Source organism: Polyodon spathula, chromosome 4, assembly GCF_017654505.1.
Source record: "Polyodon spathula isolate WHYD16114869_AA chromosome 4, ASM1765450v1, whole genome shotgun sequence".
NCBI classification, from domain to species: Eukaryota; Metazoa; Chordata; class Actinopteri; order Acipenseriformes; family Polyodontidae; genus Polyodon; species Polyodon spathula.
In genome coordinates, this window is record NC_054537.1 from 39,985,637 (window position 1) to 40,010,895 (window position 25,259).

Here is a 25,259-nt window from a genome sequence, read left to right on the forward strand (position 1 = left end):
AAAAAGCATTCTACAGAAGTTAGAGATGAAGTAATACAAATGCATAGATTAGGGAAAGGGTACAAAATAATATCCGTGTTTGGATATCCCAGTGAGCACAGTTGGATCAATAATCAGGAAGTGGAAGCTGCATCACACCACCCAGGCACTGCCAAGAAAAGGTCGTCCCTCAAAACTCAGTGCTCAAACAAGGAGACTTGTGAGAGAAGCCACAGAGAGGCCAACAATCACTTTGAAGGAGCTACAGAGTTCAGTGGCTGGGAGTGGAGTAATGGTACACCAATCAACCATATCAAGAGCTCTGCATAACACTGGCCTGTATGGGCGGGTGGCAAGAAAGAAGCCGTTACTCAAAAAGTACCATCTGAAAGTACGTCTGGAGTTTGCCAGAAAGCATGAGAGTGACCCAGCTGTGATGTGGGAAAAGGTTTTGTGGTCAGATGAGACCAAGATAGAGCTTTTTGGCCAAAACTCAAAGCGCTCAAACCTAAAACTGCCCATGCCTCAAGACACACCATCCCTACAGTGAAGTATGGTGGTGGCAGCATCATGCTGTGGGGATGCTTCTCATCAGCAGGGACGGGGCATCTTGTTACAATTGAAGGAAGAATGGATGGAGCAAAATACAGGAAAATACTGCAAGAGAATCTGCTTCAGTCCGCTAAAAAACTGAAGCTTGGGAGGAAATTCATCTTTCAGCAGGACAATGATCCCAAGCACAAGGCCAAAGCAACATTGGAGTGGCTCAAGAACAACAAGGTGAATGTCCTACAGTGGCCTAGTCAAAGTCCTGATCTCAACCCCATTGAGAATCTGTGGCACTATTTGAAAATTGCGGTCCACAAGTGTCGTCCAACCAACCTGAACAACCTGGAGCAAATCTGCCAAGAAGAATGGGCCAAAATCACTCCGACAATGTGTGCAAAGCTGGTGCATACTTACCCCAAAAGACTTAAAGCTGTTATTGCAGCGAAAGGTGGCTCTACCAAATATTAATGTGTGGGGGTTGAATACTTATGCAAGCAAGATATTTCAGTTTTTTATTTTTCTTAAAAATATTTCCCAACATAAAACCAATGTCACCTTACAATAATTGATTTAGAGTTTGAGTGTTTTAAAATAAAATATTGAACAGAACGAAATTTCAATGCACCATTTGTAATTCAATAATGAGAGAATTGGTCGGAGGTCTGAATACTTTTGCAAGCCACTGTGTATATATATATATATACACATACACACACACACAGCCGCAAAAAAAAATAATTTTGTGGAAGATCACTAGATGCCGCTTGCACTCACTTTTTGTCTTTGTTTGTTGGTGTGGTTGATAAATCTTTATGTTGTTTGTATAGAAATAACAGTAGCTTAAACACTGTTTTTGTACACATTTTTAACTTGTGTTAAACATTCCAAGAGTGCTACCTGCAAGACACAGTGAAGAGTTCAGTCCACTAACATTTGTTGGTTGTATACAGAAAAACAATGCAAATGCCCTAGGGTACAAATATCCAGTCCTCATTCTGAATCAATCCAGTATAGTCTAACTCCAGTGCCATTAGTTACAAACAAACAAAAAACACTTTAACTTGGCTTAGTGTCATAATTGATCTAAACACTAAGGTGAGTCATGGTCAGGAGCAACAAATGAAAAACAGGCCCCTTTGTCATCATTTGTATATACCAATATAATACCAAAAAGGTAATTGTGGGTATTCACAGTCTCTTTAGTCACAGTCTTCTTGTGAGCTACATAACTGTAATGCAACAGCCTCCTAACACAACAGTGTACAAAGTAAACATGTGTATGCTTTCTCCAATTTTAAGACAAGCTTTTCAAGAATTTCCTTTAACCTAGCAAGCCTCCTTTAAAGAATCTGGGTTCTCAGTTCTAAGCAAAAAATGTGTTGACTAGATACCCAGAATCTCCCTCTGCTGGTCAAGTTGGAAAGCAGCTGCAGAACCTTAGAAGCACAAAAGCTGTGAGCAAAATTAGCCACTGAACTCTCTATCAATCAACAATATCAAATGTCTCTACCAATATCAAAATCTAGTCTACTGTATTTTTTTTGGCTTGCATGAATGCTTCTTAGAAAGCAGGCAATTTTTCTGTTATCTCTTTTTGATGTTGTGAAGAGCTCTAAACAATAGAACATGAAGAGGGCTTTACAGTCTGGTAAGGCCCACCTTGTGCCATGTAACTCTTGAGGCTTCTATTGCTATTAGCAAATGGATACATTAAGAAATATTCCACAAGTAATGGTTTGCTCAGAATTCCTTCTGTGGTCTGGCAGCCTTCAGGCTTCAGTATCCTAGCGGTATACAATGTTGTGGGTATTTGCACTACCTTAAATAATAACTGAGTACTAAAAATAAATTAAAAAATGTGTTCCCGAGTGACGCATCCAGTAAAGGCGCTCTGTCATTGCCAACAGTGACCGGGGGTTCCTAGGGGGTGGCGCACAATTGGCCGAGTGCCGCCTGGATAGGGAGGTCTTAGGTCGGCATGGCAATCCACGGTTCACCACGCATCAGCGACTCCTGTGGCTGACAGGGCGCCTGCGGGTCTACAGTGGAGCCATTCAGATCTGTGTTGTCCTCTGTCACTATAGATCTGGTGGCTTTGCTGTGGATCCGCAGTGCGAAAAATGAAGGATTTACAGGAACACGTTTCAGAGGGCGCGTGTTTCAGTCTGTTTCCATAGTTGCGGGGGGGGGGGGGGGGGGGGTTGGGGGGGGGGGGGGGGGGGGGGGGGGGGGGGGGGGGGGGGGGGGGGGGGGTCATTGCAGTGGTGAACAGGGATAAAAATAATAATTGGGCATTCAAATTGGGAGGAAAACTGGGGTAAAAACCATTGGCGACGACAATTTTTTAAAAAAGTAAAACAATATCTTTTTTTTTTTTTAAATAATGTGCTCACTTTCATTTTAGAGTAGCATAATCAACATTTTTTATATTTATTTTTTTTATTTTCTATTTCTTCATAACATTACTCTGATCTCAGGCTGTATACAAATTTGACAGCAGGGGTATTTAAACTTCACGCCACACAGACATGTTCGCTTCTCATTGGTTAGTTTCCCTATTTACGTCACGTGTAGCTCCAGAATTAAATATAAAAGTTTATAACATTGCTTACCAGTTTTTTGGGGGTTTTAAAATAAATATAGCACTTATTTATGCTTTTGTAATAATATGAAATCTTAAAAGCAAGATCAGTCATTTATTCCAAACCCCAGGTCTCTGACCGATATATAAAGTAGCTTTAAACCCATGTTTATGGCCACAGTCACAGCATGCATTTTGGAAAAACATGTTTAATATAACATGAAAATAAAATTATTTATAATAAAAATTTAAAAAATAAATTTAAAAATCTATGTTTTTAGTGATTTTTAATTAGCTTTCAACCCAGAACTGTTTTACTACTTTTCAAATTGGGAGCACATGCACAAATTTGTTACTGGGCATTTCATATGAGAGTTTAATGTGTCATATTACATTCTAATACTTTACATTCCACAAAAATTTCAAAAAGCACAGTTTATGTGTAGATTTATTTTGGTAGCAAAAAATCAACATCAGCATCATTCGGCGTTGAATTCCAATATGTATCTCAATATATCGCAATATTATCTTCAGTATTGCAATACAGATCCTCAGTCCCAATACCCACCCGTTATTTAGTGGAAGGTTCAGTACTGTACATACTCAAAGGTGAAAGGAAGAAACCAATCTTTCTTTCAAAAGCCAACTCTAGGTAAGAATGTTCTGTGGTTTTATTTGTATATTAATATTGTTTTCAGTGCCGATACATTGATACATTTTTCCTGAGCAACAGCAAACCCTTCTCCCTCCCAAATATAACGATTTATAGCGGTTAGTTTTTTTTTCATGTACTGCATTTTTGTGCGACAGCCCCAGTGTGGTGGGCTAGAAGAACTGGAGGTAATTCTAGCCATAAATTAACTATTTGGCGACAGCTTTATTTATATGGGTTTATTTAGTTCTCATCACTTTAACTGCACACTGATGCAGTGTCCAAGTATTGGCCTACCTGCCATACGTTTATAGCATTACAATACAGTCTACTGGCTAATGGGCCATGTGTATTTAGCTATTCCATTCAGTTTTATTCTGATTCCGTGATTTCTTACATTATTTACTGTCATTTCATAAGAAATTGCAACACTATAAGAGAAAAAAGGTTCAGGCATAGCTAGGTTAATATTGTGGTTCATGACACACAAAGATTTTAACTGAGTGCATCGTTTCAATATGTTTGATTGGTCTCGCAGCAGTCTGTGTGAAAATAGACTGAATGGCCTTGTCCTGACATATGCCCACAGAGACAAGGAGGTGTCCCATGCGGAAGTGTTACAGCATTTCCAGTAAAGCCTATATTTAAAGTAAAGCCTTCTAAATCAGTGTACTTAATCGTGGCATTATAGTCCCAGCAGACCTATCAGTCTTAGCACTAGCATTAGCAATCTTACCAGTCTTACCAGTCCTAGCAGTAGCAACACAAGGCTTCAGTAGCAGTGAACCAAACCTATGTCTCAATGAAGGTATAAACCTATTCAAAACTATTATCATATTTATAAGTTCTATGGGTGAAGAAATTTCAAACATCATCCAAAGGTGGGTCACTGGCTAAAATGAGTTAACAAAAATTCGTTTTTTGTTTTGACAAAAATGTGATTTTTACCTCAGTAAAAATCTATACCTAGCTATGCCCTTGTACAGTATATTAAAAAGCTAAAACTAGATACTATAAAGAAAATTGTATTATAAAACTAAAATTATACACCAAAACTCCCCAGACATGTAAAGCATCTTATAATATATATATCTATATAGTATATATATATAATATATATATATATATATATATATATATATATAGCCGGTTATTTCTAACGATTGCAGAATATTTTATATTTTTCGGGACGAAATTTTTTGTTGTTTGACTGATACTAGTCAAGTTATGTTAAGAACATTTAAAAATAGACTAGGTACAGTGTTCTGCCGTTATTTGCTAACCGTCACGTTTGCCAACTTCCAATATTTTTTATGTACTATATATTTAAAATATAATCAAAATCTCGCCCCTGTGTCAAGTATACTGTATTCTATGTTTGGCCGCGTTTTCACTAAACTTCTTCCGTGTTTACAGTTATCCCACAAGGCAGCGCGATAAGTCTGAAATACCGTTGCCCATCTGTGGAGGAGTGCCCCGTTGTCAAGGAGAGAGTCACAGCAATTAGAAACGGGGAAGTGTAACACACAATAATTAAGAGCTGCAGTATACAGGCATTGACACGAGTTAATAAAGCTGAAAGGTAAGCGTGCAATATAAATTATATAAAAATAATCTAATAGCTGGAATTCTAAGAAAAAAAAAAAAAGATAGATTTGATACAACAGCGCTGTTCTACTGGCAGGATGTGTAGGTAGTATGTGACAAAATAGTGACCTGTCTGAACAAACAGCTTTCCAGGAAAAAACAAAACAAAGCATGAATAATGACATATGTGCATATTATTATTATTATTATTATTATTATTATTATTATTATTATTATTATTATTATTATTATTAAAAACACTCGTGTAAATTTCGTTATCATCGTAATTTAATTCAATCGAGTTACAACTGAGCAAGAGGAACATACTGTAAATTTAAATAATATAAAACTATTTTGTATTTGTTAATTGTAGGTTCATTTTTTTTTCTATTTGTATTTATTTAAATGGGCATTTTCTGTGAGTCATTTACCAGATTTATGCGGACTGCTTTTGAAATGCTTGTACTGGTAGGTAGCTTTATGTTATTTAAAAGTAATAATAATTATGGATTTATACTGTATTGTTGTGTGTAAGTGTGAGCCCATTCTAAATTTCCTCTGGTAATCATCACAAAAACGTATCAGTTAAAAGAAAAAGGAAAGATAACACCTCCAAGTCTGTAGGCATAATATGATATCAGTAGATTTATTGTCATAAAGCTCTCAAAAACATACTTACTTTCCCTATTCAAAAGTGAGTTAATAGGACTTCACATTTCACAATTTAGAATTACATTTAAACACAAAATGAATATAAACATTCCTGTGTTTTTGTTAGTGTACTGTATGCAGTGACCTTGTGTAAATAATTTGTCCTCAGCTCACTGTTAATTCTAATTCTCCCTAAACCATGGCCAAGCCGATTACAGCTCATAGGGTATTAGTGCTGGTTAGCAATTATTAAATTTTTTCGTCGTCTTTCATTAAAGGAAGGAGTTAACACCATGTAGCTATGTTCATCCATAGTATGTCAGTTGTTAGTTTCATAGTTTCAGCAAATATTTGAAAAATAATGGCATGAAGATAATTCCTTCTCTAATTTACATAATTTGACATACATGTTAATTATTGTATTTTTTTGTGAAAAGACTTACTAATTTGTTAAATGAAGGGTTAGAAAATAACCTTAACCTTCTTGTCTTGAAATAGATCTAGAGAAGGAAGAACTAGTACATTAACAAATGTCAAATCTTTTAAGAATACTTAAAAAATAAGTTGTAACATTTGATTCAAGCATGTAATCAAAAATAAATAAATAAATAAATAAAATTGTGCACAATAAAAGGGATATATTTTAATGATCAGTAGTGAATCTAAATACCGCACCCTAAAATGTGTAAACCTGGCATTATTTAAGCCTCTTTCCACTGTAATTTTTATTGTGTTTTGTAACATTAATAAGGTGATCAATAAATCATCCAAGGGAGAAAAACACCAGCAAGATTAACACAGATGTAAAGGCGGTGGTATGTATACCTGACACACTTAAATGCAGTAATTAAAACACTACTCAGTCTTACAAATGGATGATACATTAGATACAAGGCCATTGTGTCATGTTTCTCTGGTTTTAAACTGCAATACTTAATGTAACATATTCGTTATTGCTCTTCTTACTCATTTTAGAATAATTTTTAGCAAGGTTTACACATAGTTTTTTAGCAATAATGCGTCGACCCAGACTGGCGATAATTGAGATAAGGGACAATCTTCCTGCTGTCATTAGTGATGTCACTGGGACAGAATTGATCAAATAAAATGTTGAAATGTTCTCTTGAAATGCTTAAGCATAAGGTTGTATTATGTTCTGTTTATTTGCCATGCATTAAAAAAAGTGGTATTAGACAAGGAATGTAAACATTATAGTTATTATTGCATTAAAATGTTCTACAGTTGTTAAATAAAATTAACAGTGTAGGTCCTTATCAAACTGTATTTCTTTCATCAAACAAACAGCCCAATTTATTTATTTTTCTTCAAATCTGGTTCAGATATTTATGCCAGTATCATTTCATATATTGTTGCTGCAGGAATACACAACAGATACATTGCTTATAGTACGTCATAGTCTTGTTTTAAACAAGCCTTTGTATTTAAATTTGTTATAAGCATTTTCTTATGAATGGGAGACGGCACTAATTACACAAATAAGAAAAAAAAAAACTGTATACTACTTACACAGTAGGATCACCTAGGTTAAATTAGGCGTCCATGATTAGTTTCACTAGTGTTCACCATTAGTTTGTTTTCTGGATTGATAACTAAATTGAGTGTGTTTTCCTAATAATGCCATTATTTTTACTACCCTTCCAAAACGTTTCCCACTATTTGTTTGTGGTTTATGTGGGAGAGATTATTTTGTTTGTTTTTGGCAACAATTGGTGATCAGGGGATTCTTCAAAAAAAAAAAATAGTGTATTATTTGTGTATTGTTAATTTGAGCTAATTAAAAAGACTGCTAATTGTGTGTTGTACATAAATCAAAGCAACTATTTTACTGTTTGTGTCTTTTAAAATTGATTGCATATAATTTTAAGTAAAGGGGTTACAGGTTACCGTTGTTGCTTTTAACTAAATCTTTTGGCCATTTTATAATATTTTATTCTATGTTAATTATGTAACAGGTCTTGTTGTAACAGTTTTTGCTCTTTTTCATTTGGTAGGAGATTGACAATGGAAAGAGATTCTTCACTCGATCTTCCTAGTCTCTGGATACTATAACTGGGAGAAAAAGTTTCCTCAGCTTGGGGATGATTCACTTGTCAACATTATACCTATTGTAACAACACCATTTATTTTATGACACCTGTGAATGGTAGCTTTTTTTTGGAAAAAAAGGACAAAAAGACATTTCACTTATTTTTATATTGATAACTTTTTTGTGTTGAAAAATGAATCGATACACAACTCTGAAACAACTGGGAGATGGAACATATGGTAGTGTTCTAATGGGAAAAAGCAATGAGTCTGGAGAGTTAGTTGCTATCAAAAGGTATGTGTGTGACCATTACTTATTACTTCTTGTTGTGCAATTTTTTATGTAATATGTAATTTAAACCAGTTGTAAAAAATGCCTTTTTCATGGTTCATAACTTCAAATGGCATTATTCAAAATAGTTTGAACCAGGGGTTAATTTGTGCCAGATTGCACCTGATCCCAGATTTTTTTACCCATATTTTTTTTGCAGTTTTCAAATGATGAACCATATGTAAAACCAGGAATTCCAAAATAGCAAAACTCCTAAAAATTAGCGCTCTCAACAACAACAGTGTTGTTGAGCCTGTTCATAAGATTAGTCGTCCGCGACTGGTATTGTTTAAACTTTAAGATTATGTAAAAACATGGCTAGGCAAAGATCGGCATGCAGCTACCAACACCAACAATAAGGCACAGGAACAAAATCAACTCACTACATTAAGTCTAGAAACAAACATGTTATCCCTTTCTTTTAGGTTTAAGATCTGGTACCTTTTTTTTTTTTTTTTTTTTTTTTACAAATTAACTCCTGGGGTCAGCCAATGCAATTATTTTGCGTTCATAGAAGTTTATAAGGAATGGGAATGATCAAGGTTGCTTGATGTCTGAAAACCGTAATTATGGTTTCTGAAGTTGCTTTCTAAATACCTTTTTGCCATGGAAACCATGTTATTTCCTTATTATAGCATGTTAAGCAATTCAGCAAATATAAATACATTATATTAACATACCAGTTTGATATATGTAAAGACAGCCTTTGTGTTTTGTAATAGTGGACTACTGTATTATGTAATATGATGAAGACAAATCAGAAGAGCTATCAGTAATTTGCATGAATAATAAGGAGTCACTAATAGGGATATTAACTAAATCTATAATTAGTCAAAACAATAATTGTACCAAATACATTTAGGTACTTTATTTGTAAGTTAATATACCTACATATTCTTGCAGCCTTCTGAGCTAATTACACAGTGCATTTCATGGTCTATAGACTGAAATTCTTTACACATTCATTCACTGTGCTATAGAATACCCTGGAATAGATATGGTTTCCATCAATGATTGTAAATAATGCAGAGTTTTCCTGGCACTGTTTTTAAATGAAAGGTTGTTGTGCAAAATAGTACCTTTGATGGAAAAAAAAAAACAGTGAATGCTTACAGTGTAGTGTTGCTGCCATGCTGTGCAAAAATGTAAATTAAATAATAACTTTAAAAAAAGGTTAGTTACTACAGATATTTCACTAGTACCAGTAGTGTAAGTCCAAATGTGTAATTTAAACTTTTTGGAACCCTTCCAGATGTTCTTAGTGAACATAGAAAGTGATTCATTTTGACAACTTCTAGGCCACCGCTGTCATGGTACACTTTGAATTAAATATCCGTTATACACTACCTAAGCTTGTATGTTATTAGGGTGATTACTTTACATGAAAACAGGCAATTTGGCTTGTGTCGTATTGTGGAAATACAGCACTGTAGCTTGTAAATAAGGTTGACCCCAGTCCAGTTGTTATTGTGGCTGAAAGGCACTCGTACAAACTGAAACTGTCTGTAAAGTAATAAATCTAGCCCCAGAAAGTTGCAAGATTGTTTTTGAGATAATGTTGATTTTGCCTCCAGGGACAGTAGCAGCAAAAATGTCTTCCCCAGTCACATAATAAAAGCAAGAGTGTAAAAGGTGAACATACAGTTGCATATTATTTTCAGTCATACAATACTGTGGATGTAGTGTAACTGACTCCGATAAAGGACTGCAAGTCTTAGAACTACACTCAGTGCTATGGTGGGAATTTATTCTGTATTCAAGTAAGTACAAACTACTGATGTTTCAAGCCACTAATTAGTATACACTTCTGGTACATGCAGTATAGGAAACAAATGATAACCTGGTCAGTGTTAGACAACATCCACAATCTAAGCAAACCATGTCACTCTAATTTGAAAGTAATTCTCCTTTGTACAGTACAGAGGATATTATACTTTAAAAAGTGTCATATTCTAAACTAAGTTCAATGGAATTGTTGAAAATTGTTGCTGGATTTTTCAGGCATGGTTTATTTGTGTTTTGACTAAAATTATATATGTTAAGGGTGAAACCCGGTGGTCTGGAGAGTCTAGATTTGCCCAGGCCAATCTAGTTTCACAAAGGACTTCTGGGCAAATCCTGAAGTTACCACTTTTTTTGGAACTCGCCTGCGTCCAATCAGGTGAATGTAGATTGGCCCACAACTTGAAAGACAACTGGGCGAAACCCATTTTTTCAACAGTTTTCGCTGAATTTCAGGGCTAGCCTGGGCGGATCTAGCTTTGTCCAACGCTTCAGCATTGATGCTGGCCGAATCTGGTTGGCCCATGCCATTAATTTAGTTGCGTCCAAAACTTCAACATCAATGTAGTTTTGCCTATGCCAATTATTTGGGCAAGTCTAGTTTTGCATTTTTACACAAAAACCACAGAGTTACTCTTGCATTCTTTTCTTTGTTCACCTTCATCCACTGTAAGGGTACATGGTCTGTTACTAAAGTAAATAATCTGCCCAACAAGTAATACCTGAGCGCTTTTACTGCCCATTTTATGCCGAGACACTCTTTCTCAACCGTAGCATACCTTTGTTCCCTGGGTATCAATTTTTTATTCAGATACACTATTGGGTGCTCTTGCCCTTCAATAACCTGCGACAGTACTGCCCCCAGGCCAATTTTTGACGCATCTGTTTGTAGGATAAACCGCTTTTTAAAATTAAGTACAATTAGAACAGGGTCAATACATAAAGCATTCCTCAAAATGTTAAATGCCTGATCTTCTGAGTCCCCCCATTTAACCATATTCGGTGCCCTTGCCCTGGTTAGTTCTGTCAGAGGTGCCACAATGAGGTAAACTTGGGAACAAACTGTCTGTAATACCTGACTATACCCAAAAATGCTCTGACTTGTTTCTTTGACACCGGTTTAGGCCAACTTTTGATGGCCTCGACTTTCCTGACCTGCGGTTTGACTACACCATTGGTCTGGTCCACTCACTATTAGATTCCTCTATTATCCCTAACTTCAGAATCCTCTCTAGTTCTTCCTTGACCGCGGCTCTTTTAGCCTCCAGTACCCGAGGCTGTTACCACGTCATGCTGACTCCATTCCCTGGCAATGTATTAAACACATCCTTATTCCTGGTTATCATGTCCTGTGCTTCCTTCTGCTGTTCTGATAGTGCAGGGCCCATATTTATCCTTAAGTTTAAGATATTTACAACAACTGCCAACAAAGTATGGCAGTAATGTGTCCTAGTTTTTTCCGTCCTTATCTGCTACCCTTCCTCGCATGCTTTTTAGGGTGTGGTTAAACTGCTCAACTAGACCATCTGTTTGTATTTCTTTGTACAGATCTAACCAAAATAACCTTTTCAGCACCCGTATTGTTTTGTCTTTGCCAAGATGGGCACCAAACAGATGGCTGTGTGCAAGCCTCATGAAAGTAAGCCTATGACTCTGAGGAACGAACAACTGTTCCACTTCAACCCCATCAATTTTAGTCACCTGATAGAGGTCATTTTTACAATATAAAAATTGCCCTCCCCCTTGTTTCTCCCTTCGACTGCTGTCACATTAATTTCTACCACTCCTTCCCTTACATTTGCTAAAGTGGGGTCATTAAATTGATCCCTTGCAAACTGTGAACCTGGTAACGTCCACTTATCTAATAGGACTTGTCTGGAATCTTCACCCTCACAGAGTGTCTGTTCCCCAGTTTCCTGCACGAGATCTTCTTCGCTACACTGTACACCAACCTCTTTCCTGTTTCTTTTTTTGTTCCCCTACTAAAACTTTAGTTTGACCTATGGGGCACCCTCTATGTTTATCAGCTCTATGTTCTCTGCGAGATTTCGTTCTTTTAAAAGAAAATACAAAAAATCCTGGGTTATTAAATGGGAACACCTCTCCTAAGCTAACTGTGGAGTCAGTTTCACTCCTGGGTACAATTTGGTCAGGTTTACCCAATTCTCCTGCTGGTTTGAACAGATGGTCAAAATCTGGCAAGTCCCTTCCCAGTATCATGGCGTGCGGCATGTGTGTGACCACTCCCACTTTTAACTTGTGTACTTTCTCCCTGTATCTCAATCTGCACTATGACTGTGGGATGATATTTCACATCACCATGTATACACGTGATACCAGTTTTGAGCTTGTGGTTCAAATTGTTTGATTTCACATACAATAGGGAAACCAAAGTTGTAGGAGTTCCCGAATAAATGAGAGCTAGTACCACCTTCCCATTTACTTTGTACGCATTACTTCCTACAGCCACACTTACCATACTGCTTATTGCACAATAATCACAAGGTTACTCCTGCCCTTGCCAGAATTTCAGCCTTTAGTCGATCATAATCCTTGGTAGCATTGGACTTGAGATTGTAATAGGCTTTCTGAGCATCTTCAATATGGAATGGTGCAACCGTACCTGCCCACTGTGGTTTTGGTCATGACTCTCAGAGAGCAGCTAGTAGGCCCCGAAGTCATCTCCCGGCATCATCTTCTGTAGTACATGGCTGGGTCTCATCGGGTTACTCACGGGTCAGATTGCTTCTGCCATAGTGAGATGCTGGTCCAGTGCTTGTCATTCACTCTGACCCTTTACCAGGTGAGCCAGCAGCTTCTGTGTGACTTCTTGCTCGGCTGCAAATTGATGTTGGTGTCGCTGTTGGAGTGCTTGGGTTGCCTCCTGTTGGGCCGCACCTCCTGTACCACCATCTGTTGCTGTAAAGCCACTGTGGCTTTTACCGGTTCTTCCAAACTCAGCGTTTTTTTTTTTGTTTGTTTTTTTTTAACTGCAATACTCCCAAACTATAGGGGGCACAGTCCCACAGCTGCCACCGTATGTGGTAGAGTGACGAATGGCCAAGGCAACCCCTCGTAGGAAATTTGCAAAACACAGGCGTTGCAGTGAAACGCCATAGCATACGTTTATACAGTGGCAAAACAAAAATAAACAAAGAAAAACCTACTCCAACAAGGAGTACTTACTAATCACCAGTCCCTATCTAGGAGAGGACAGCTAGGCTGTTTCTCTGTACAGAAAACAATTGGTAATTTTTACCAACTGCACAACTATTCTACACAGTAACAGTTCTTCTGAAGTATAAACAGCTTAGCTGTCCTGTTGTATAGTTTAGGTTCGTGTTCAGTTAGTGCTCTAGTACGAGCTAGGCGTTTTGTTTTTCTTTATTTTCTGTAATTAAAAGTGCAAGTCAGCGCAGCTTCTTTTGAATCCTGTGTGTGGAGTTGTGTTTTTAAGAAGGAAAAAGAACCCGAGTGAGCCTGTGGGGCGAGTCTCCAGTTCAGTGTGTATGTGTGTATATGTGGCAAAGTGGTGAATATCTCCAGGTGAGTGCAGAGGAGTAATCACACAGACAAATGATTTATAGGTGCAAGGGTGTTTATTAATGATTATACTGTCCAGAGCTTTATGGCAGAACCTGCAAACAATAACAACGATGGAAGTGTATCACTCCTGCTTTGTAAAATCCCATGGGTTTGACCTGTAACCAAAAATCCCATCTTTTCTCACCCACACAAAGAAAGACACAGTTCTTTCAGTGCGTGCTCTTGGTGCAAAGACGGTTCCGAAGTGAAAAGTGAGTGATGTCCTGGTTTTAATGCTGGCCTGCGGCTACAGCTCCGGATCGTGCTAGTACTCTTGAAGACAAACAACACAAACAAACAGTGTTATAAGACAGACGAACACCCAGAACACTCACGGTTTACTCACAAGTTATGGGCTCCTTCTAGGTCATTGCTAACTGTCTACAAAGGAACAGATCACTGAAGCTACGCTCCCTATTTATACCCTCGCCCATGACCTCTAGGTTAACGAGCGCATCCGCTCCTCCAATCCTCAGATGCCACGCCATCTACCATCCGGGTCAGTGAGCTTGGGTGCCGTAGCTCTGCCCCCTTCCTAAATGGCCAACTTCCACCTACCCTACGGAATAAATTGTCTTGCCATTTGCTTAAGGTTGCTCTGTTCCTTCTTTCTAGTGCCCTCACAGGTCAGGAAGGAGATCTAACACCAAGCGTCATTCGATCTCTGTCACAGTATCACACAGCATAGATTGTGTGATTTTCATGTGTTTGTAACTTGATTTTGTTTAACAAAGTTTGTTTTTTTTTTTTTTATAGAATGAAAAGGAAGTTTTACTCTTGGGAAGAGTGCATGAACCTGAGAGAAGTGAAGGTAATGATTGTTTTTCATTTTTATTTAAATAATTATTTAACCGTAGCTTAATTTTAGTTGATTTGTGTGATACGCCATATTCCTTCGAATTTAAGATGCCCAAATTTCCCACCCTCAATTTGAGGAAGAAATAAAGCATCAAATAAATATGTATTTACAAAGGCAGAACCTCAATTTCACATATGGAGGAAGCTTGCGTCTGCCTGCCATCACACAGAGCATTACACAGTTCACATTTCCAGTCATGATTATTCACCTGTTTTTTGACCAATTTGTAAACTGTGGTATTGCTTGGCAAATTGAAAAACACAAGGGTCTGATCAGCAGTTCCGATCTGCCCAAGCTGCTACTGTTTGTTAAATGCTGAAATTGTAAAAGCTTCTCTTTGAATTCCTCATTAAGCTAATGACGCTTCTTTGAAAATGGCTGCCTGTATATAATTGATTCGAGATCAGGCAGTAACGTTTTGGTTCGTCTTTTCTTGGCAGTCAGTTATGTTGTTTGTGTATTCGGGCAGTGATGTCTTGTTGCCAATTTTAATACATGCATCACTACTGTGCTCGAATTTAAGATGCAGGCTATTTTTGAGAAGCAAAAAACACTTTAAAAAGTGTGTCTAAATTCGAAGGAATACAGTATGTTTGTTCTACTGTGGTCATTTTTGATACCTTTTTTTTATTTAGTTTGCTTTTATTAATTCCTCCTTTTATTCTACATTTCTATTTCAAATTTTGGATTTTAGAACCGTCACTGCTTCAAAAATGTTATTTTACTTCAATAACACATCAGCACCGTATTTATGAACTCAATTTCTGAGAAACCATCTGCTAAATGAATGAATTGTCTGAACCAGTAGATAAGTATTTACAGTTTGTATTTAGAACTTTGCTTTGCTGGAAGCACTGTTGCTGGGATTCTGAGTTTAGCTTTTGATAAGAAGTGTAATCAGAGTTAATAAATAATTCTCAAATTAAGTATTCCTTTCCCTGGTATGGAAAGCTGATTTCTGTTTGATTACATTTGTTTAGATTACTACCAACTTAACAGGAGAAAAAAAAAGATAATCCAAAACAAATTATGAATAGAAAGCTTAGTGTTTAAAAAGCAAAGAAAATGTATTTACTAGAATAACATGTGTCATTATTAGAGCTTGGATTATCAAAGATATGTACGTTTGTTTTCCTTCTTTAAAGAGTACGTGTGGGGGTTCTAAAAATATGGTGTTGCTACAACTGTTTGAATAATGCATGTGTAGTGTTTCTCTTCATTGTAACATTCTGACAACTTTTTACACTTTTTTATAGTCGGTTTTAAAGCTCTTTTAAAAATGTCCGCTCTAGTGCACTGATTTGACTTTGAATTCAGAAGTGTAAAAAGTTGTCTTAACAATGAAAAAAATTACAGGTGCATTACTTAAACAGTTGTAGCAATACTTGAGGACGTATAACACTATTTTTTGTAACCCCAGCACTTACTCTAATCTATCATATCTAGGGTATTCTGGGTGACTATAGCAAGTTGGGCCCCTGAAACTTACAAAAGACTGACAATAAGTCACCCGTTACAAAAAGCCTGTGGCTTTGGAGTTAATAAATTAGTACACTAATACATAACATTGTATTTTTGACACTTTATTTGAAATAATGTCACAGCTAGTTCATTTTTCACTTAAAGCAATAGATCCTAACCAAACAGATGTTCAAATAGTGTGATCTCCTCATGTGGAATCCACATAGCAAGCAAATACTGTTAATATAGTCTCGTTACAACTTGACAACATAAGTTGTAAATATTAGTTCCTGGCTTTCCTGAAAAGCTTTATAAATAAAAACAGTACAACATGCAAATTGAGATTTAAGAATTATTACATTTTTAGTGAACTATTTTGATACATTTAATAAATACTAGTTGTACAGTGTACACAGGTACAGCTTCCCTATATCTCCCTAGATCTGCCTCCTACTTTGCTGTCACAAAGAAATTAAAAGGGGAATGCTAATGGATTAACCCTAAACAATTTTTTTTAAAAATAAAACCTGCAAAAGTCTAAGCTTCAGTATCTTACTTTTCTTTTTCATTTTCCACTAAATGTCCTGGAAATGAATGTCAACTTCACAAATTGTTTAATAAAAAAATGATTGTAGATTTTCAATTTGTTTTGTGTTCCACACAAAAATCCTGTGGCTTGGAGTTAATAATTGACCACACTATACTATACAGAACATTGTATTATTGACACTTTATTTGAAATAATGTCAAGGCTAGTTAATTTTTCACTTTAAGCAATAGATCCTAACCAAACATGTGTGCAAAGAATGTGATCTCATGTGGAAGCCACATAACAAACAACAAATTCTGTTAAGTCTTCTTACAACTTGACAACATAGAAATTGTATTAGTTCCTGGCTTTCCTGAAAGGCTTCATAAATAAAAACAGTACAACATGCAAATTAAGATAACATTAATTGAGTCAACTATGCTATAGTGTAGCAAAAAATAAACAGTAGAAGACCCTAATGTCTAAAGATGTGTTTTCACAAAGAAATCGGATCCAAGTTGGATTCACCATTTTCATGGTTAAATAAACTGGATCAAAGTTGGATCCAATTTATTTGATGAAAGCATTTTATATATTAAACTGGCACTAGCTATGTCAACAAGTTGAATGTGTCAGTGCAAGAACAGACATAAAGCCAGTGTGTCACGAGGCAACTTTTCCTGGCAATTGTTGCATCAAAAGAGTTGGTGGCAACCAAGTTGCTTCAACTTCTACGTAACACTAGGCAACTTCCAATGGCAACTTTTTCAGGAAACTTAAGAGATGAACCAATGATAAGGTAAGGTAAGTTTGGGGTTACTAAATCTGTTTTACAGTTGTTATGACAACTTTTAAAAACTTAACAGTTGGTAAAAGTAGAAATGGAAGAATAAAGAAAGTTTGCAACTGTCTGCATTGTTGCAGTCTCATTCCAGTCTCTGGAATATGTGTTCCATGTCAGCGGAAATGCAGTCAGCAAGGCTGTTTGGAAACATGTCAGGCATTGTAAAGTGGGCTTATGGAAGAATACCTCAGAACTCCACAAACTCAACGAGAGTGGGTGTCTGTATCCTCAGACTGTAAAGACATATAGACCTTTCCACAATGCACTGGGGCCTTGGATGGCAAACATGTAATTATTGAGCCCCCACCACATTCAGGCTCTCGCTACTTCAATTACAAGGGCTCACATTCACGCTCTCACTACTTCAGTTACTTTGTGGATGCTGAGCTAAAATATGTTGATGTTGGAACAAATGGGAGAATGAGTGATGATGGGGTTTGTGCCAAATGTGGTCTCAGTTCAGCTCTTCAGAGCAATCGGTTAAACCTTCCGCCTCCAGAATACCTGCCAGGGCAAATAGTAAGGTGCCATATACATCGTGGTGGCAGATGAGGCCTTTGCACTTAAACCTGTAGGAACAATTGAATAATTGATTAGTTCTTTTATTAATAATATTTAATTGATGTGTTATGAAGATCGAGGATTTACTATGAACGCACATTCACGTGCAGACGCAAGGAATGTTTAATCATAGTAGTGTTTTATTAAGTACACAAATAATAAACAGAAGTCAGAAAGTAAATGTCTTTGTCTCTAAGCATAAAACACAATAAAACTCTCACTGCCTTAACTTGACTAGCAGCCAATTGAAATATGACACCGCCTGTCTCTTCACATACCAGCAGCAGCAAGCAGGCTCTGAAGTAGCTGGTACCTTGATCATATACACACACCCACATACAATCACAGCCTCAAACTGGAACAATGCAGACACCTTACAATATATCACATTAAGTTATTAATTGTGGCAAAGTGCCTGCCCCTGTGTGTATTTTGTGTTGTGTGTTAATGTTGGTGTATAGTCATTGGTACACGGGATATAAACGGGTCTGTGTAACACAAGTGTTTAAAATTTATATTTAGGCACGAGGATTGCACAGCACTTCACGTGCAAGTAAAAAGTAATAATATGTGAGCACGGGGAATTGCACTTTATTAATTCACGTGCATTTGTACCGAGACTACAGTTGAATGATTGATTAGCAATCGAGTCTCGGTACAGCTGCATAAAAGCAGCATGTTTTCACACACTCGGGATTGTGTGTTCGGTGAGTGGAGAACGGGATTGTAGTTGTGGTTCAACTGCACGTGAATTAATAAAGTAATAAACAGACAAAAATGTGGTAGTTTGAAGGATTATTTAGCAATGTTAAATTTTAAAAAAAAAGTGACGGTAAACAAAATATACAAATAACACATTTTGTATTGTAATTAAGAATAATCACTAATGTCTGAATAGGGATCAATTGATGTCAAAAGGAGAGGAGAAAAGTCGGACGGAAACACCGAAACCAGAAACCCTAACTATAATGCTATCTCATGTTAATCAATTGTCGAGTAAGGCAACTTTAAAAACCTGTTTTATTATTTAGTAATTTAGCAGAGATCTTTAAACATGGCGATTTACATTGTTTGTCAAACATAAGAATATGTTGTACTACATAACAAAAACATTATGTGTAACATTATACACATTCAACTAGGTGGCACTAGGTGACGACAGTTGACCCTCAATTGTACACACTTCACTCTGCTAATATGGGGCTCCACACATACTCTATCCCCAGGCTTCACAGTATGGACTAGGCCTTACCATTTTTTTTTTTAACTCTATAAAATAATTTAACTAAGCTGTAGCATAACTAACATGATTTAACATTAAAAATATACAAAGCATGTATGTAACTACTTTCAAACCATTCGATCAGTGCAATCTCTTTTCGGTAGTCATGTTTTTTCAGTCGGCGTCTAGAGGTCACATGACGTAAATCGGAATCGTGATTGGTTGTTCGACCCGAAGTTGCCAGGAACATTGCAACAAAATCAAAATTATCTAGTTTTGAGTAACTTGGAGGAAAGTGCTTGACAATGTCGCAGGTAACTAGTCCCTGCGACCATTGCCTGAAAGTTGCCTCTTATTACATTGGCTTAATGTTGTGACGTTTCTTCAAAGAAACTGGATTGACTTGGAAGATGTCTTTTCGTGGTCAAAGTTGTTTAAAATTTGATCAAAATTGGATTTAATTTCTTTCACTGTGAAAACACACCTTTAAAGGTAAGCTGTTACAGGCTATTTCTGTTCACATTAATGTAGACAATAAAAAAAAGTTTATTCTAATTTGTATGTGTATTCCATATTCTGTGTGTAATTTTGAAATATAAATGTTTTCGTCTGATTCATTTGTTAGCAATAAAAACAAATGTAATATAAATAGTCCTATTGTTGTCACATATTCTAGTTTCACTGTGAGCTGTTTTATTGCAGTCATTGAAGAAGCTGAATCATGCCAACGTTATAAAGTTAAAGGAAGTGATCAGGGAAAATGACCATCTCTACTTTGTTTTTGAATATATGAAAGAAAACCTCTATCAGTTAATGAAGGACAGGTAAGCTATTGTATTCGGTTCCATAACAATCTGGTACTGGTGGCTAAGTGTTGTCCTTAATTCACCCATGTCACTCATGAAAGAGTTCTGTAATCTTGATGGGGTTGCCACATGAATAAAAAAAAGATTCAACAAATTGAGGAAAAAATGTTTCAGTCAAATTTGGCAATTTTTAATGTTCATTCTGGACTTGTAATCAAGTCGGTGATAGAGGAGATTGTACAGTATCAATTGATATTCCATATTGTATTTTATAGTAATTTACAAAAAATATATATTATATGACCTCCCAGGAATAATTCTTATGATTCACTGGTGTAGCCTCAGTGGAGACATCCAAGGTGCTTACTGGAGACAACTAACAAGTTCTGTTAAATTATTACAGGAAAATTTGCCTGTTCATTCTCATCACATCATTATAACTGTTTGTCTCTTTAATTGATTTAATATGAAACTAATGAGGGTAAAATAAAATCCAAACTCAATTTACAGTACAGTCATATCCAGAGCTGTTAGTACTATAATAAAGTCTTTCATTTTGATCAACTTTTGTTAATTTGTTTCTCCACAGAAACAAGTTGTTTCCTGAGTCAGTCATCAGAAATATAATGTATCAAATAATACAAGGGCTAGCTTTTATCCATAAACACGGTAGGTTGTCCTTTCAGGGTCATCTAAGGGCATTCCCTCTACAGATCCAGAACAACTAAGCAGGAATTATTCTTATACTTTTAAGTACTATACAGCTTTTTTTTATTTTTTTTTGGGAGAACCTGAATGCATGAACACTTTATCCTGACCTAACACAAAGGAATGCAGCTAATAGAATTAAATTTGAGTCAATGAATAAAATATGTTTGCTGCTTTTAAAATATTCTGCAATGAGAAAATATCTTGGAACAATGTAGGTCATTGGATAACCACATGCTTTCTTGTTCTTCGTTGGGAAGTTGGGCATGTGATACCAGGTTGCTGCAGAACAGTATATTAACTTAACTTCATATTCCAAAACATGTGTCAAATTGTATATGCCTTTATCACAATATCTGAACATCTAATCTATATAACTTCTATTATAAACATGATGGCAATCAATACATGTATTTTTGATTTGACCAACTCCAGTGCATTAGATGCACAAAGCTTTTTAGTAATTTTTATAGCCTTTTAGTAACCTTATCTTGAGTTTCCTGCTTATACCAATGGTATCACTAGCTCACCAAGAACATGCTTGTTGGCATTTATGGCATTTTTTTCATTTTTTTTCTTTCCTGTCTTCCTTCTCTCTGTCTGCTGCCAGAGAAAATAAGCTGTTCAGTGAAAATGAAATAAGGAACATAATGTTCCAGGTGCTCTCTGGCTTAGCTTTTGTACACAAGCATGGTAAGATCCTCTCTGCCCTGTTTATGTTGTCGTTGTTTTTCTTTCTTCTGTCTTCTGACTGTGAAATGTTTTCCTTTCATTTCACTGCTACCAATTTATTTTCCAGAAACTATTTTTCACAATATATTTAAAAATGTTAAGGTATCAAGCACCTTATAATTACTGTCTGTCATAAACTTCAAAAACATGTATCTGTCATTAAAAATAAAATGCTAATTTTAAATCATAAGTACAGCTTCTGTTGTATTTGTAGAACTAAAGAAAAAGTTAAATATAAACCAGGACTCATTTAATTTTAGAGTTTATTATATATTTTTTAATGAATTACATTTGATATTGAATAATTATGATTTTACTGAAACCCTTGCATTGGAGGTAGTTCGTACAGTATATCCTTGATTTATTTTGTGATCCGAAATTGTAGAGTAAATACATGTATTTGATATATTTTAAGATTACTGTATAGTGGCCTCTTGTATTTGCCATCTTCATGGCATCAGTTAATCGATTTCACACTGGGTACAGTTAGTTGGTTGCGGTTTTATTTTGCAACAAAACTACATCAGTTAATGTAGATTTCACACATACTTGGTACAATTGGTTGCAAATTGACACAAGCTGCAGATGTTGGTTAGGTTTTAGTGTGTGTATATATATAGATATATATCTTTTTTTTCCATCTTACTTTTCTATTAGGATTTTTTCATCGTGATATGAAACCGGAGAACTTGCTCTGTATGGGTCCTGAACTTATAAAAATTGGAGACTTTGGATTAGCTAGGGAAATTAGGTCACGCCCCCCATACACAGACTATGTTTCCACCAGATGGTAAGTATAATTAAAAGTTATTTGTAAAGAATTTCCAGAATAAATCCAGTATGTCGCCAATCCCCTAAGTACAGGCTATAATACTTAAAGGTGAAATCCCTTAGTCACTACTCCCCTCCACTCTGTGCCCTTTATTTAAAATGGCTTACTGTGAAATGAAATCATGGCACTTTTGAACGGCATTTAACTGCACGGGACCGGTGCTTAAAAATTACCTGAAAGTGTGCATTATATAAATTGGACACACTCAATTTTTTATTTTTTTGTCAATTAGCTTTACTTTTATTGGATTATGCTGGTAATTCTGTGTCCAACTGCAATCTTAATCATGTTGCCGGATGTGGGGGGTGGGGGTGGGGGGACTTTGTGTTCTCCTAGAATTTTTGGAGGTCCAAAACCCAATGCTGTCACCATGTAGACATATAACATTCACTGCTACCCTGAATCCTTTTACAGATTAAAATTAGATCTTGCTGTATACCAAATTTGTCTAAACTTGTTTGCATGATCTATGAAGGTACATTTCTGCTAGTGAAATACAATGTAAAATGGTCTGTGTATATAAAACATGTACTTTGAACTTTGCCAGGTATCGTGCTCCAGAGGTGTTGCTGAGATCTTCAGTTTACAGTTCTCCCATTGACATATGGGCAGTGGGCTGTATAATGGCAGAGCTCTATACTTTACGTCCACTTTTCCCAGGAAATAGTGAAGTCGATGAAATCTTTAAGATTTGCCAAGTGTTGGGAACAGTGAAGAAGGTCTGTTCTGAAATAACTTCTTCCTTCTCTATTGCAATTAAATATAGATATATGTATTAAATACCTTAAAAGCATGAAGAATATTTGCTATAGGAAAATGTTAGGTTATTATCATAACTAGTTCCCTGAAATGCAAATGTAATCATTACCATATGGATATTTACCTCCTGAAGACCCGAACCTGAATAAGATATACTGATGTGCAAAAGAAACGCAACACTCGGGTCTAATGGATTTAATCAAATATTTTAAACATAGATATCAAACAAAGTCACAGAAAATGTGAACAGGAATACAGGTCAAAGAATCATGATAAGTTTTCAGTATTAAACGTGACACTGTCAAAATGAAAACATTACAAAGTTAGTATTGGGTATGACCTGGCAGTGTTGACGCATAGACCTAATCAGCCTGTGGATAGACTGCAGTGGGATGTTCCACCACTCTATCTGTGCAGCTGCACCAGCTGGCTCGGTTGTCACGGTTGTCTTCTGTGGACGGCACTGGTGATTTGGTCCCACAGATGTTCTAAAAAACTGGCCACGGCAAGACCCTGACATTGTTTTCTTGAAGTCGTGCAATTGTAATCCTAGCACTGTGGGGTCTTGCATTGTCCTGCTGGAAAATTGACACTTCCAGATTGGCTTGCAGGAACGGAAAAACTGTTGCCTCAAGGATTTTGTCAATGTATCGCTGTGCAGTAAGGTTGCCCTCAATCTGCGTTCTTGTGTTAAAGGAGATCACACTTCCACCACCCCACTGGTTAGCTTGAACAATGCAGCAGTCAGCATAATGCTCACCAAGGCGTGGTGGGCCAGTCTGGTGACCCTCTGCCTTTCAGGACGTGGCCTGCTGCTCAGAGCTGGTTTTCTAGTTTCTCTGGACTAGTCTGCTGATTGAGATGTTCTGCTTCAACATTCTCCAGGCAGCTTCTCTTACAGACAGGCTGCCTTCAAGCATGCTGATAACAACCAAGCGGTCTTCATTACTCAAGCGGGGTGTGGTCATATCTTTCGCTGTTAATGCATTAATTAAAGACTTTTCAAATGGCTTTTTTAACTCAACTCAAATACCAAACACAGAGCACCTGGTGTTTTTATGAAATCACATGACTTGAGGTCAGTATTTTGTTATCCCAAGGAACAGTACTACTCAAACAATCAACAAACCTATCTGCTCACTATTTAAAATGTAAATAACATTATGTATGTGTTGAATGAGCTATTGATGTAAAATTTAGACTGTTGCGTTTTCATTGTGCATCAGTATATATCAAAGCTGCTCACCCACACTGCTGCATTGCAAATGTCCTTTCCACATGCACCCTGAAATAAAGCCCATGCAGCTGCTATGCCCTTTGTGGAACAGGAAGTGAGCTTTTCTGGAGGGGTCAAGATGGCCAGCTCATAGGCAGTCCTGACCATGTCTGCTATCCATTTGGACAGCCTCTGCTTAGACATGGCTTGACCATGGGACTTAGCCCCATAGCAGACAAAACCATTATTTGGACTGCCTCCAACTTTTCGTCCTGTCAACATACTATGCCAGGGCCCGAACTGGGCAGAGTGTATGGAGCTGTCGCTCTCTGTCAGACTGGAAAGGAAGCTGATGGAAAGCCTCCAATTCTACTGACTGGTTGACATGGAATGTCGAGATCACCTACGGCAAAAAGGCAGGATTGGTATGGAGCGTAACCTTTGTCCTGGCTTTTTAAAATATTTTGCAGTAGAGAATGCCTGCATCTCACTCGCCTGCTTTGCTGTGATAGCAAGCAAGAAAGCCGCTTTGAGCTTCATGAGTGCATTAAGCACCATGTTTAAACTCCAGCAAGTAACAGTGTCCTTATAGGCAGCCAAAGATGACGAGTTCCTTTCAAAAACTGAAGGGTCTTGAAAGCTGCTGCTATCAAGTCCAGAAGTCTCTGGAACGTCACTACCATGAGCTCTCTGAGCTGAAAGAGCTCTGAACAGGCGGTTATTCTCTGCACTCTGTCGTCCGACAGTGGACAGCATGGAACTGGAGTCCAAGCACATTCCTAGATGGGAGGCTGTCTGAGAAGGCGTGAGCTGGCACCATAAGGCCCAACTGTTGAAGGAGGCCGGTGACAAGTTCTTGCAAAATAAACTTGCAAAACATGTCACTTACATAACAAAATAAATGGTAACGAGAGGACAACCAAGTTTAACAAGTGGCAGATGTTTCTATTTTTTTCTACCTCCTGTAACCTCCTTGGATGAACTATT

The 25,259-nt window shown here is 36.9% G+C and overlaps 1 protein-coding gene across 4 annotated transcripts in view; it reads left to right on the forward strand.

Annotated features, from left to right (window-relative positions):
• Positions 1-5,259: 5,259 nt before the first annotated feature.
• The window catches only part of LOC121314531 (serine/threonine-protein kinase MAK-like), a 36,624-nt gene continuing 16,624 nt past the window's right edge, over positions 5,260-25,259 (forward strand). For 2 of the 4 annotated variants that reach the window (XM_041247914.1, XM_041247916.1), the window contains exons 1-7: positions 5,260-5,343; positions 8,012-8,340; positions 14,500-14,554; positions 19,922-20,043; positions 20,615-20,694; positions 22,123-22,255; positions 22,845-23,016. In XM_041247914.1, the coding sequence (XP_041103848.1) occupies positions 8,240-8,340; positions 14,500-14,554; positions 19,922-20,043; positions 20,615-20,694; positions 22,123-22,255; positions 22,845-23,016 (663 nt within the window). In that variant the 5' untranslated portion in view covers positions 5,260-5,343; positions 8,012-8,239. Of the gene's footprint in view, positions 5,344-8,011; positions 8,341-14,499; positions 14,555-19,921; positions 20,044-20,614; positions 20,695-21,343; positions 21,427-22,122; positions 22,256-22,844; positions 23,017-25,259 lie in introns of all 4 variants that reach the window. The other 2 variants (XM_041247913.1, XM_041247915.1) reach the window with 1 other exon arrangement.